Below are 13,637 nucleotides of genomic sequence, written 5' to 3' on the forward strand. Positions count from 1 at the left end.
ATGGTTATTTGTTACAACAGCCCTAGGAAAGAATACATTTTTTTTTTTTTTTTTTGGCCCTGCCATGTGCTTTACGGGATCTTAGTTCCCTGACCAGGGATTGAACCCTGGCTATAGTAGTGAAAGCACTGAATCCTAACCACTGGACGGCCAGGGAACTCCACCCCTGCCCCCTGCCATTTTTTTCTTTTTTCTTTTTTTAAAGGAAGTAACGCAATTGGAAAGGGTACTCTCTAGCTCACAGAGTTGAATGCTGGGCTGAAGAAGCCAGCCTTCAGATATGCAGGAATAGGGGCACATCTGAGGATCTCAGCGGCGGAGCTCGTGTGCTCTACATGGCCCAGGGCCATGAGATCCTTTTACCCTTCTGTACCTCACTCCAGATTCTGACTTTCATCAGAGAGACTCTCGACCCAGCTTATCCTGTGCCTTTCCCAGCAGCCCTCATGGTGGAGGACAGGTGACTTTCCAAAGGAAAAGACCCCCAGCAGATAAAAACGACAGATGACTACTCTGCCAATGTTTGGATAGTCCTTTTTGGAAGAAGAAGTCTTCCAGTTGCATGCTACTCATTTAGCAAGGGAGGGTGGATGGTTACAGATCTTGAGAAAGATTGTCCTGGCAGCTCTGTGCCAAATGGTTTGGAGCAAGATCAGCAGTGACGTCAGCCAGTGTGGAGTTAAGAGAGGGTGGAGGCATCTGTCCTGCTGCAGTGACTCTGCCAGGGAAAGAGCACTCTCATTTTGCAATCCATGGTTTCTTAATATTGACTCATTCAACGTGAGTAGGGAGACAGAAGACGCCTTTTTTTTCTGTCTCCAACTATTGCTGCCTTTTTTTTTTTTTTAAACTTTTCGGTATCTTGAAAATCAGAAGGCATACTTTTTGCTACTTGTCTACCCAGTTATGTGAGACTGATCAAGTGTTTTTCACAGTTCCAGGGATACAGCTGGAAGCAGACTATTTTTTCATTTACTTGAGAGAAAACCCACCCAGAGAACCCAGGCTCTGAAGGCAAATATACAAATGCCTCCCGTGTACCCAAGACCCCGGGGGAAGAACTAGGAGGGTTCAGAGAGTCCAGATGAGTGTCAAGGATTGCAGTTTCTCACTTTTATGGGCACCAGGGTTCTTACATGGAAAAGGGGGTGGAATTGTCTAGACAGAGAAAGGGAACAGCATCTCGCTCAGTGGGTCCAGCTGGTATAATGGGCATGAGTGACTGGGCATTGTGGGACCAGCTATTTCTGATGGAGACAAAAACGTAAAAAGTAGCTAACAAAAGTGGTTAACACTCTGAACTTGTGTAAAAACTGTCTGGATGGGATGGTGATACTAGAATAAGTCTTTGCTCTGCACACCTTTGTATATATTTTTTTAACTGTGTGCATGTATTACTTATCCAAAAATTCTAGTTTTAAGTTTTATCCCTTACCAAGCCTTATAGGGGGCTTCCCTGGTGGCTCAGATGGTAAAGCATCTGCCTGGAATGTGGGAGACCCGGGTTCGACCCCTGGGTTGGGAAGATCCCCTGGAGAAGGAAATGGCAACCCACTCCAGTACTCTTGCCTGGAAAATTCCATGGATTGAGGAGCCTGGTAGGCTACAGTCCATGGGTCGCAAAGAGTTGGACACGACTGAGCAACTTTACTTACTTTACTAAGGCTTATAGAGCTCAAGGAACTGGTTTTTAGGATGTGGCTTCAAATATGTCTTTTAAAAAAAGTACTTATATCCACACCATCCAGATTTTAGTGCGTCAACTACATGAATAACTTTTATTCAGATCCCTCTGTTCTTAGTGCTTTATAGTTCTCAACCATGACAAATGAAAAATCCTTAGCCCTAATAGGCCAAATTTTAAAAAATTATGTTTATCATCATTTAAAATGACACAAATGATAAAAACACACGCATTTCTCACATTCATATTAGATTACACAGTTAAGGATTTTATTTTCAAGAGCCAAAACATTTTTTCTTTATTACTTTCAACTTATTTCACCCTGGCTACTCCCACTAAGTTCCCAGCTCTCCTGCTCCAGTGTGCAAGAGTCTTGTATCATTTATGCCCTGCCCATGACCCTTCTGCTCCTGTCCCACTTCCTCCCTTGGGCTCCTGTGGCCCGGTGGAGCCTCCCACCCCTGGACAGGCCCGTGGACAGCCACATCCCAGTCCCTTCAATCAGACGTGCTCATGGCCTTCAATGACCCTCAGAATAGACTACATGCCCAATCTTGGCCTTCTTTCCCCAGTCACCCAGCACTCTCAGTTCAGCCTCACCTTCTTCATTCACTCCAGGAGTCACTGCAGATGACTGGTGAGCCTGATGGTATGACTTCTGGTTGACAGAGCATCATTTTCCCCCCTGACTTTTTGGTCAAATGAGGCCTAATTCATATGCTGGTTTCTCCTTCTCTGAAGGCCCCTAAAATGCAGGCTAGTGGAATTTGATGGATTCTGCATGTTTTAACTACAGTATAAAGGTGATTACAATTCAGGATCCTTTTGCTCCACATTGTTGTTCTTGTAGTTCAGTCACCCAGTCGTGTCTGAATCTTTGCAACCCCATGGAGTGCAGAACACCAGGCTTCCCTGTCCCTCCCATCTCCGGAAGTTTGCTCAAGATCATGTCCATTGCATTGGTGATGCCATCCAGTCATCTCATCCTCTGTCACCCTCCTCTCCTTCTGCCCTCAATCTTTCCAAGCATCAAGGACTTTTCCAAGGAGTCGTCTGTTTGCATTAGATGAGCAAAATATTGGAGCTTCAGCTTCAGCATCAGTCTTTCCAATGAGTATTCAGGGTTGATTTCCCTTAAGATTGATTGGTTTGATCTCCTTGCTGTCCAAGGGACTTTCAAGAGTCTTCTCCAGCACCACAGTTCGAAGGCATTAATTCTTTGGCATTCTGCCTTCCTTATGGTGCAGCTCCATGGCACCTACTTCTACATGTGGAAAACTGAGCAGTTAAGCATTTCTGAAACTGATAACAGAGTGGATACTTTTCATAACCAAATTAAAAAAAAAAAAGGGTTTTGTAATAATATATTAAAAATGTTTTTACATTGCTTTTCCCCTCCAAATTCCAAAAGAATGTTAACCAGTTGCATAGCTGGCTTACATGAGGAAAATATTCCTTTGCTGTCTAATGCACATACACAGACCCACAGCTACTCCACAGTTAAAACAAAATGATACAAAACCTTTAGGAATTTTGTGGTGTCCTTGCACTGAATCAAACACATCTCTGGGGAAACTAATCACATGCTCATTGCTGAGAAGTATCTTTCATTATAAAATTGTAACCTGGATTACTAGTTCAGTTAGATTGGATGGGCACATAAAGAGAAATACATGATATCTTCAGAAAAAAATCAACGTTATGCTCCTTGCTGTGACAAGTGCAGTGTTTGATTGGTGGTCTTTAGGCTAGAAAGTCTAAGTCAACAATTTGAAAGTAATGATTCATCTTTTTAATATAATAAAATCTGAATAATATTTCTAAATTTTGTGTCTTCCTCCCACACGCAACAATACAAGAATATCAGTTTGGAGTCCAGTTAGCATTAACAAACCATCTTTTCCCTTGTGAAAAACTGAAACTCCTGGGAAAAAAGAAAAGATAATAATTATAAAGGGGTACAAATTTTGTATGTGAAGAGAACAATACGTAGTTGACAAAATGAACTGTAAGCTTCACAGATTTGAATGAGTACACTTAGGTAGTTACTTATTCTCCCTTGCCCTCCATGTCTCTCATTTATAAAATAAGAATCAGAGAGATCATATAAAATGAGATCAGAGGTTTTTAAAAAAAGATTATTTATTTTTGGCTGTGCTGGATCTTCCTAGCTGCTCTGGCTTTCTCTAGTTGCGAAAAGCTGGGGCTACTCTCTCATTGTGCTCGGGCGTCTCACTGCAGTGGCCTCTCTTGCTGTGGATGGGGGCTCCAAGGCAGGAGGGCTTCAGTCGTGGTGGCTCCCCGGCTCCAGAGCACGGGCTCAGTAGTTGTGACTCACGGGCTTAGCTGGTCCGAGCCCGCGGGATCTTCCCTGACCAGGGATTAAACTCACGTTCACTGCGTTGGCAGGCAGATTCTTTACCACCGAGCCATTAAGGAAATCTGGTTTTGACACATTTTTAGCAGAGATTTAAAATGTTATGGGGAACACACACACATATATGATTTTAGTGTGGAATAAATTTAGTAAGGTCAATGTTCAGCACATAAAGCAAATACATAAGAAAGTTATGCTTCTCTGAAGAGTGCAAAAATTTGAAATTGCAGGTAAAGGAAGATAGATAAAGACTCAGGGAATTCCCGGTGGGTCAGTGGCTAAGAATCCATGCTCCCAATGCAGGAGGCCCAGGATCGATCCCTGGTCAGGGAACTAGATCTTGAACTAGTTGAACTATCTTGAACTATGCCACAACTAAAAGATTCTGCACGTTGCAGCTAAGACCCGGTGCAGCCAAATAAATAAATATTGAAAATATTGGATAAGATTAAAAAAGAAACAACTGTACTCTAATAAAGATTAATTTTTTTAAAAAAGGGTTTAAAAAGGAAACTTGATTGACACACTTGTGCAATCCTAAGATATCACAGAACACAACTTGAAAACCACTGGACTAGCTGATCTTGTCATTTTGAGTAATTCTCTTTCAGCTTATTGATCTTACCTTTAAGGCAATGACAGCCGTGTTATGCTACAGTGATAGACCAGGGTTTAAATGTCTTAGGATCATCTCTTGGGATCTAAGAAAGAAAGTAAATTAAATACTAAACATCATAATACCTTTGTAATATTTCACCAGGAAAATGATATCAAATCTGTAGGTTTTGAAAGATGTTTCTGATGGGAAGCAGCAGGATCTTCCTGGGGAATGGGATTGTACCGTGCCTTTCAAATGACAACTCTGAAAAGATAGAGGGTCAGCGCTGTCGTCTCTGCTAACCGTTACACTGCTAATTAAGAGGGCACGCTCTGGTGGTTCAGATGGTAAAGAATCTGCCTGCAAGCAGGAGGCCTCAGTTTGATCCCTGGATTGAGAAGATCTGGAGAAGGGAATGGCTATCCACTCCAGTATTCTTGCCTGGAGAATTCTATAGACAGAAGAACCTGGCTGGATACAGTCCATGTGGTCACAAAGAGTTGGACGTGAGTGAGCGACTGACCCTTTGCCTTTTTTGGATTTTTTACCTATCTTCTCTGCCTCTCAGATGTGAATCCCCAAGAGAATTATAAATCCAATGAAAATCTTTGTGGGAGGAGGATGGGAAGGGCAAAGGGGTTAGGCTGAGAGTTGCTTGTAGTTTACAGACCTAGACTCCCCTGCAGGGATCTGAGAAGAGCCCCATCTACATGCCTAGCCAAAATGGTTTGGCTCCAGTTAAACTCAGGCCCATTTCTCTATTCTGGGCTAGAAGCCCTAAGAATTTAACATCTTTGTCCTTCTTCCTTCTGGTCTGCAGCTCCCATCTGCAGAATTCTCTCTGCTGGGTTTGTCCCAAAGCAGAATAAGCAGAGTCTATATTCCCGCCTCCTCTGCTATCATGTTTTTGTTTGAAGAGTTGACTTTTAGTTACAAAAGTGTTAAAAACATAAAAAAACTTTCAAACATAAAAAAACTTTCTGTAAATAATGAAAAGTTATGAAGATTTCAGAAAGCTTGTCTCCTGATATTTATTTCACAAAAAAGCACAAAAGGAGGACAGAAAACCACAAACAAAAACACAGCCCAACCCCTAACCTGTCAGGATATCTTTACCAGTCCCATTCTTACTGTTCGCTTTCAATCTGTACTGAAATGTAAATAGAGGGCTAGTTTGCCCTCCTGCGAGGGACTTCCCTGATTCTCTAACCGAACTGCTGCACTGGAATTTACTTGGCTGTCTTACTTAGGGTCAGCCTGTTCCACCTGGACTGGGCTGGATGCAGGACAAAGCTCCTCAGTCTCGTCTGAGGTAGATTCAGGTCAGCTCATCTGTTAAATTGTAGTCTCTCCGAAAACCTGTTCCTATTCTTGTCACCAGACCAGGGTTCCTGGGGCACTCTTCTGCTTTGGGACTCAGATCAATGCTCATTCTCTTGCTGCCCCAGCCTTTGTGTGGCTCACCCACTCCCTGGCTTCTTGAGCGAGGACGCAATGTCCCTTTTTCCCTCAAGGATCCCAGCTCTGGGATGTAAACAGACCTTCACTGGCCTTTCATGATCTTCTCTCACTTCTCCCTTGTTTAGGGTCATCATTCCCTTTCTCCCTCCCCCTCTTTCTCCCTGTTGGTTCTTGATTGCTATGATTAAGGCAATATGTTGACTTTGGTGGTCAAGACTGATTCCACTTATAGCTAAACCTTCTGAAGTATATCTGTGCCCAGTCTCACTGGTTTCAACACCTAGTGTCATCAATCCAGGATTGTTCATCATCCTCACTGTGCAATAAAGGATGAACTCAGGAGGCCTCCATTGTCCAAACTCTGCACATTCCAAAGAAAGGGTTAGCCTTTGACCAACTCCTGGGAGGAACACCCCAGCTCTTGGAATATCCTGCCTTGTAAGAGCGCCTTTGTTTACCTGAGGTCTTAATAACATCACTTGACTTCTGGAAGGGCTGGACACTGAGTGACTAAGGTCAGCTTTGCACACAACCTGTGCCTATGTGACTGATCCCTAATAAAACTCCTGGACACCAAGGCTCAGCCGAGCTTCCCTGGCTGGCAATCCTTCATATATCTTCTTCTTCCACATTGTCGCTGGGGAAAGTAGGTGGCTCTCTGTGACTCCACTGGAAGAAGACACCCTGAAAGCCTCACCTGGTCTCTCCCGGACTTTGCCCCATGTGCCTTTGCCTTTGAGGATGTTAATCTATATCCTTTCACTGTAATAAGCCATCACCATGAATAGCAGCTTTCTGAGTTCTGGGAGCCCATCACTGAATCATCAAAACTGAAGATAGCCTTGGGGACTTCTGACCCAGTTGTCATCATCATCAATGTATATTGACCATTTACTACGTGTGACAGTTGCTGAATGCTTTTCATGTGTTTTATTCAAACCTTTTAACAACTTTATAAGGAAACTAGAGTTATTCTCTCCACGAACATTTCCTGCCATTTTATAAAAAAATTAAATTATCAGAGTGGTTAAATGCATTATCAAAAGTAGGGCTGGATGGGTGATTCATGTTGATGTATGGCAGAAACCAACACAATGTTGCAGAGCAATTACCCTTCAATTAAAAATACATTTTTTAAAGAAAATTAGGGCTGGGATCATAATCCCAGTGCCTTTGACTGCAGGGCCATATCGTAATCACAAAGCTAAGAAAGTGTGTCATAACTCCTTTCCCTGACTGGGTAAGATGGCTACCTTTTCCTGTTTCCCATTCTGCATCCCTTATTCCCTCTCTTAATCTGAGGGATGCCTCCAGTTTTGCCAGACTAAAGGAGCAACCTTCCAGAGACCAGGCAGGAGAACTTTTAGATGCAAAAATACATATTCACTAGCAGTTCATCCCCTTCGGCAGTAAGAAAGGTCACTGCATGAAGTCTCAGCACGTGTTGCCTCCTGGAACAAGCATGTTCAATGTGGGACCAGTTTCAGCACCAAACCTCTTCCAAGACAGCGTGAGAGGCAGGGAGGAGGAGGAGGAGGTGAAGAACGGGCCAGCTCACGGCTGTCTGAACGTGTGAAGGTGTGTGTGTGTGTGTGTGTCCCGCCTGTCTGACTGTGCGTGCCTCTCACGGGAGCAGGACCACAGGCTCGGCGTCCTGGGGGAGCCGCTGCAGCCGCCCAAGTCACGCGGTCTGTACCGCGCTCTGTATCACGGAATCCACGTGACTGAGGCATGACTGTGCTGCGCTGAGGTCCTGCCGGTCGTCTGCGGCCCAGCCTCTGGCAGAACAGGCTGGAGACCGCATGTTTCCACACGCTGCTGGAGTAGCTTCCAAAACCATAAGGAAAGGGCATGCAGGCTTGTAGGACTGGCAGTATATCTCCCCCTGCTCAGAGGAACGCAAGACTGTGTGTGGGCAGGATATGGGTTTGAGGACCAGCATCTGGGGGCGGACCAGCATCTGGGGGCGAACCAGCTGAGAACAGCGCAGGTAAAGCAGGCGGGTCACAGCCAGGAAGTGCTCACATGCCTTTCCTCCTCCATCTGCCAGGAAGCGCTTCCTTTCCTGAGCTAAACAGGCGGCACTGTTAATGTTGCCAACTCTCTCAGAGTGTGTGCACCTAGAAACGCGAAAGCAGCAGGGATGGAAAACGAGTCATGGGTCCTAATGAGGCAGAGGGAGGGGAGCAGCTGCAAGGAGGCTGTTTTAGGGTTTCCTTTTTTTTTCTAGTTTTTTCCAAATCAAAGTATAAATTGATTTACAATATTTTATATTTCACACGTACAGCATAGTGATTCAACATTTTTATGGATTATACTCCATTTAAAGTTATTACAGAATAGTGACTATATTTCCCTGTGCTGTACAATATATTCTTGTTACTTATTTATTTTATATTGGGTTGTTATTATGGGAAAACCCAAATGAACTTTTTGGCCAACCCAATACATAGTAGCTTGTATCTTAAAAAAATTTTTTTTTTTTATTGTACCATACAGCATGTGGGATCTTTATTCCCTGACCAGGGATTGAACCCACACCTCCTGCATTTAGGATTGTGGAGTCTTAACCACTGGACCCCTGGGAAATCCAGTAGTTTTTTTGTATCTTTTAATCATAACGTTCCTCCCTCCTGCCCTCTCCGAACTGGTTATGTTTTAGGTTTTCAAAGTGGAGACGGTAAACGTCTTCAGAAAAAAGACATTCGTCAACTTTATAGAATTACAGGGCAGGACAAATTCTAGAAAGCAGTATTTTTCTAATTTTTAAGATTGTGTATTCCTTTATGTCTCTGAATCATAAAGATTTTTTTTTTTTTAAAGGTTTTTTTTTTTTTTAATGAAATAATTGTTTCTAAGTAAAGTCCTAATTTGAAAGTGCTGATTAGGCATTTTCTGTATACCTTTAAAGGAAATTTCCTCTTTTTTTCCTTGTCGTATTTTAAATGACTTTATAAAATACATTTCCCAAGAATTACAATTTTCTCACTCCCATCACTAGAGAGGAAATTTTGTATAGGAATGATATTTCTGATGGTTTCTGTTTGAGCCAGGCTGCTCTGTTGGGCTCAGGGCAGAAATTAACATCAGCAACACTGTTCTGACCAGGAGGGAACCACCTAAGAAAGGGCCCCTGGGGAAGAGCCACAGCTAATAACTGTAATCAAGGTAACCATACTGGTCGTGTGACATTTTTTTGGTCATACTGGCCAAAAAAATTTTCATATGATTATTCAAGTTGTAGAACTTCTTACAACAAAAATGCTCCAGGGACTTCCCTGGTTGCCCAGTGGTTACAACTGCATGCTACCAATGCAGAGGGCATGGGTTTGATTCCTGGTCCAGGAACCAAGGTCCCTTTTGCAACCAAAAGATTTAAAAAAAAAAAGCTCCAGGCTTCTTACCAGTGCCCGCTTCTCACTGATGCTTAAAGCCAGTTATCCGTGAAAGTGGCTGCTAAGTGTTAAGGGCTGGTTTTCTTCCTGCCCTTAGCAGGTCAGCTTGATTTAATGTGGAAAGTCTTTTTAAGCCTCTGGGAGAGGCATATTTTGAAAAAAGGTCATTAGCAGTCATGGATATTTGGTGGAGACCAGAACTATAATATTCATGTAGTGACTTGTATTTACACAGTACTTTTACATGCATTATTTTACTTAATTCAAAGGAAAAATACTGAATGTTTAACCATCATTTCTGTTGAAGAAGTAGCTATACACCGGTTTTTATTTACCTTGTGGTTATAAGAAGGTCATTAAAAGAAGAGATCTGGGACTTTCCAATGCTCATGTTCTAGTATACAGACCTTCTTACTTGTCAGAACAAATTGTCTTTTGACAAAAGTATTCACAGACCAAATACAAAGAGTATCAGTATGTTTCTAAAAAAAATTGTTTTCACAGTACAGTGCTGTATGCCAGTGTGAATCCTTACTTATCTCAACTAAAAGCTACCTTGGAGTTGGAGCAAATGTATCGGGTTATTCAAAACTTTCCTTTGGTAACATCTTCCAGAAAAACACGAACAAACTTTTAAAAAACCTGAAGAAACTTTTGGGCCACCTCAATAAATTCTAATGCAGGTTCAAATTTGCTCTAATGTGCCAAAAAAAAAAAAAAACTGGTCAAGAGCCAGGCTATGAGAATTTTAGGAGGCCTGTTGTGTGAATGAATGAGTTTCTAAAGATCTGAAGCAGTAGATCTGCATTGTGATAGAGGTTAGTTGCTAGGAAACTGCTGACTGGATAAGAACTATTCAGGTTTCACCCTGAAGATGTGAAGATAGAGTGGCTTGACCACATATTTCTATTTCTTTATCTCTCTGCCATGGAAAACAACAACTGCAGCCTTTCAGTTTTGTTTTTTTCTACCAGGGAGGCAAGATCAGAGATTGATGACGAAGGCCATTTTGAGGACTACTTTGAATCCATTGAAACTGCCCCAGGGCATTTGCACTGGCTATTCTCCGCCTGGAATACACCCTTACCAGCTTCATGCTTGTTCCTCCACTTCATTTAGGCCTCAGATCAAACATGAATACTCCAGAGAAAGCTTCTTTAATAATTTAAAATAATCTATCACATGCTAGCTGCTTACTCTTCTGTTCTGTGTCACAATGTTTATCACCACCTGAAATTATATTGTGTATTTCTTTACTTGTTGACTGTCTGGCTTTCCCAATAGAATGTAGGATCCATTTGGCAGAGATTGACTATCTCAGTGTTTTTTTTCAGTTCCCAGCAGTGCCTGGCACATGGAAAGGGCTGAGTACGTATGCTAGATGAATGAATGGATTGTAGGATGAATGATCAAAGCTGGGCCTCATCTCTTACAACCCTTTGACTGTAAGAAAAGGTTAAGGCTAGGTTAGAAAAGTTTGTCCCGTTGACACTCAGGGATAACCCAGAGTTGGGCAAGCACTTACACTTTACAGCAATTGTCTTCCCCCTCTCCTATGCTGTAAACAGCTAGAGAGAGAGAAGGTGCCTGTGAGTCTAGTTCACCACTATACTCCTCAACCTCAAACTATGGAAGAAGGGAAATATTTAATTTCTTGAATTTGAATAAGACATGAAAGGTGAGCAGGGGATTAGCTGAGTGAGGAAAAGCAAGAAGATGATTCCAAGCAGCAGGAAGAGCTGGTGGAGGCATCTGTCCTTGACGTGTGGAACAGACAGATGAAAGCAAGTGTAGGCGTGGAGAGACAAGGCGAGGTAAGATACCTCGTGTGGCAGGAGAAGTAGGGGAGTGCTGGCCAGGTTGAACTCCGCAGGTTTATAGGCTTGGCAGGGCAACATAAACAGTTTTATCTTTATCCTAACAGCGATGGGAAATTGTTCACCTTGTGTACATGCTAGAAGGACACAATCATATTTGTCACACCACACATCTCTGGTTGCAATGGGTGTAGGGAGACCAGTTACAAGACTGCTTTGACCCAGGCTAGAGAGATGGAAGTTGGACTTAGAATCTCTAGCAAGTAAGCTTCTTGAAGGTAGAGATCACTCTGTTTGATCCACTGCTGAATTCTCAGCACCTAGATTAATGCCAGGCACGTATTAGATCCTCAATAAATGTTTGTTTAACGCATGAATGACATAGTAGTTAGACATGGAGTCAATAGAAATGGAGGAAAATAGACTGACCTCACCTATATTTGAATCAATGAGAAGACAGCCTTCTTCAAATCCTTGACGAGACTTGGGTGATCCAACAGTTTCTCTGTTCTAGCCTACAGCCCAGTTACGAGGTCTATAACTGGTCTGCACCCTGTAAACCTGCAGAGTCCAGGGTTCAAAGCACTGACTCATTAGAAAAGACCCCGATGCTGGGGAAGACTGAGGGCAAGAGGAGAAGGCAGCAACACAGGATGAGATGGTTGGATGGCATCTGATGGCAACTGACTCAATGGACATGAATTTGAGCAAACTCAGGGAGAAAGTGAAGGACAGGGAGGCCTGGCATGCTGCAGTTCATGGGTCACAAAAAGTTGGACATTATTTAGTGACTGAACAACAACAGGAACATGACTGGTGGAAGAGATTGTTAGGGGTTCAAACTGACAGGGTGTGATGAGGGACTAGCTACTGAGTATGAGAAAGAGAAATGTTGGGCCAAGTCCAGGGTTTCCGGTTTCTGTTACTATATGGATGGAGGAATACTGACATTTCCTGGGACAGGAAGTGACAGTAGAATCTATATTCGTGTGTTTCTGGTTCTCTTTGTTAAACTGAGAATCAGGACTTCCTCCCCTCTGTCTCTTTCAGGAGGCCCCGCTTAAGGCTGGCTCTAATTGTTCTCTCTCTTCTGATGTACAGCTGAGGAGGTTTGTAGGCTAGAAGAGAGAAACCATTGGGTAACCCAAGTCTTGTCAAGGATTTGAAGAAGGCTGTATTCTCATTGATTCATATATACATGAGGTCAGTGGAATTGCTAGGAATATTGTGGGTTGAGATAAAAATGAAAGATAAGAGGGAGGTGGGAGGGGGGTTCAGCATGGGGAACACATGTAAATCCATGGCTGATTCATGTCAATGTATGGCAAAAACCACTACAATATTGTAAAGTAATTAGCCTCCAACTAATAAAAATAAATGAAAAAAAAAAAGAATGAAAGGTAAATGGTCTTTCTCAACATTTTCTAAGTAGCCTTAATAATGGGAGGGTTGGTATTAAGAAGTTAAAACTTCTGCCCTGATCCTGCCTCCAAAAGTTGTTCCAGTGGCTATAAATAAAGATTATAAGTTTGGGGGATAAATAATTTTGGCCAGGTATTTTCTCTTTGGGTTTAAGCAACTATATTTTTTGAGTGACATTGCATGGGAAAATGACCTTCTCAATCCAGATTTCCTGTGAATGCAGGCTCAACCGAGTCACTCCCCATTATATTATTCAAATCTTTTAAAATATTTACATTAGGGATATCCCAATTTTGTAAAATGAGTATATAAATAGGATATATTATATATATAAACCTATATGAATATGTATAACATTCACTTTGCTATACAGCAGAAACTGACATAACGTTGCAAGCAAACTAAACTACAATAAAACTTTAAATAAATAAGACAAAAAACCCTATATAAATTAAAATGTGGTTAAAAGTGTGCATATGTATTTATAAATATATATACACATAACCCAAGATGGTTATGTTATGGTTATTATGGTTATTTTTGGTTAATAGGATTAGGGCTGATTTTAACTTTCATCTTATTCTTTTCAGCATTTTCTAGTTTTTCCATAATGGACATGTGTGACTTTTATGAAGATAAAACTGCTTGTTATGCAAATGAGGTTTGTAATATGAAATATAGATTATAAAATGAGGTGATATTTAGAATGTATCCGTTTATGAATATTTTAGAAAATAGGAGGTTACTCTCACATTGACTCTGATCATTTAGTTGATGGGTGTACAAATCAGTACATGCTTTATATCCATGAAGGCATTTATTAATCTTACCGTGAAACCATCAGATTTGGGAAAAAATGTGGCCTCCTTACATGGACCAGGTA

The 13,637-nt window shown here is 42.0% G+C and overlaps 1 protein-coding gene across 2 annotated transcripts in view; it reads right to left on the minus strand.

The window, feature by feature from the left end:
- Positions 1–1,931: 1,931 nt before the first annotated feature.
- LOC122426514 (aldehyde oxidase 2) overlaps positions 1,932–13,637 on the minus strand; it is a 79,460-nt gene continuing 67,754 nt past the window's right edge. For both annotated transcript variants that reach the window (XM_043445506.1, XM_043445505.1), the window contains exons 35-36: positions 4,687–4,762; positions 1,932–3,608 (exon numbers count right to left, since the gene is read on the minus strand). In XM_043445506.1, the coding sequence (XP_043301441.1) occupies positions 4,709–4,762 (54 nt within the window). In that variant the 3' untranslated portion in view covers positions 1,932–3,608; positions 4,687–4,708. The remainder of the gene's footprint in view (positions 3,609–4,686; positions 4,763–13,637) is intronic.

This window comes from Cervus canadensis, chromosome 24, assembly GCF_019320065.1.
Source record: "Cervus canadensis isolate Bull #8, Minnesota chromosome 24, ASM1932006v1, whole genome shotgun sequence".
In the NCBI taxonomy this organism is placed as follows: Eukaryota; Metazoa; Chordata; class Mammalia; order Artiodactyla; family Cervidae; genus Cervus; species Cervus canadensis.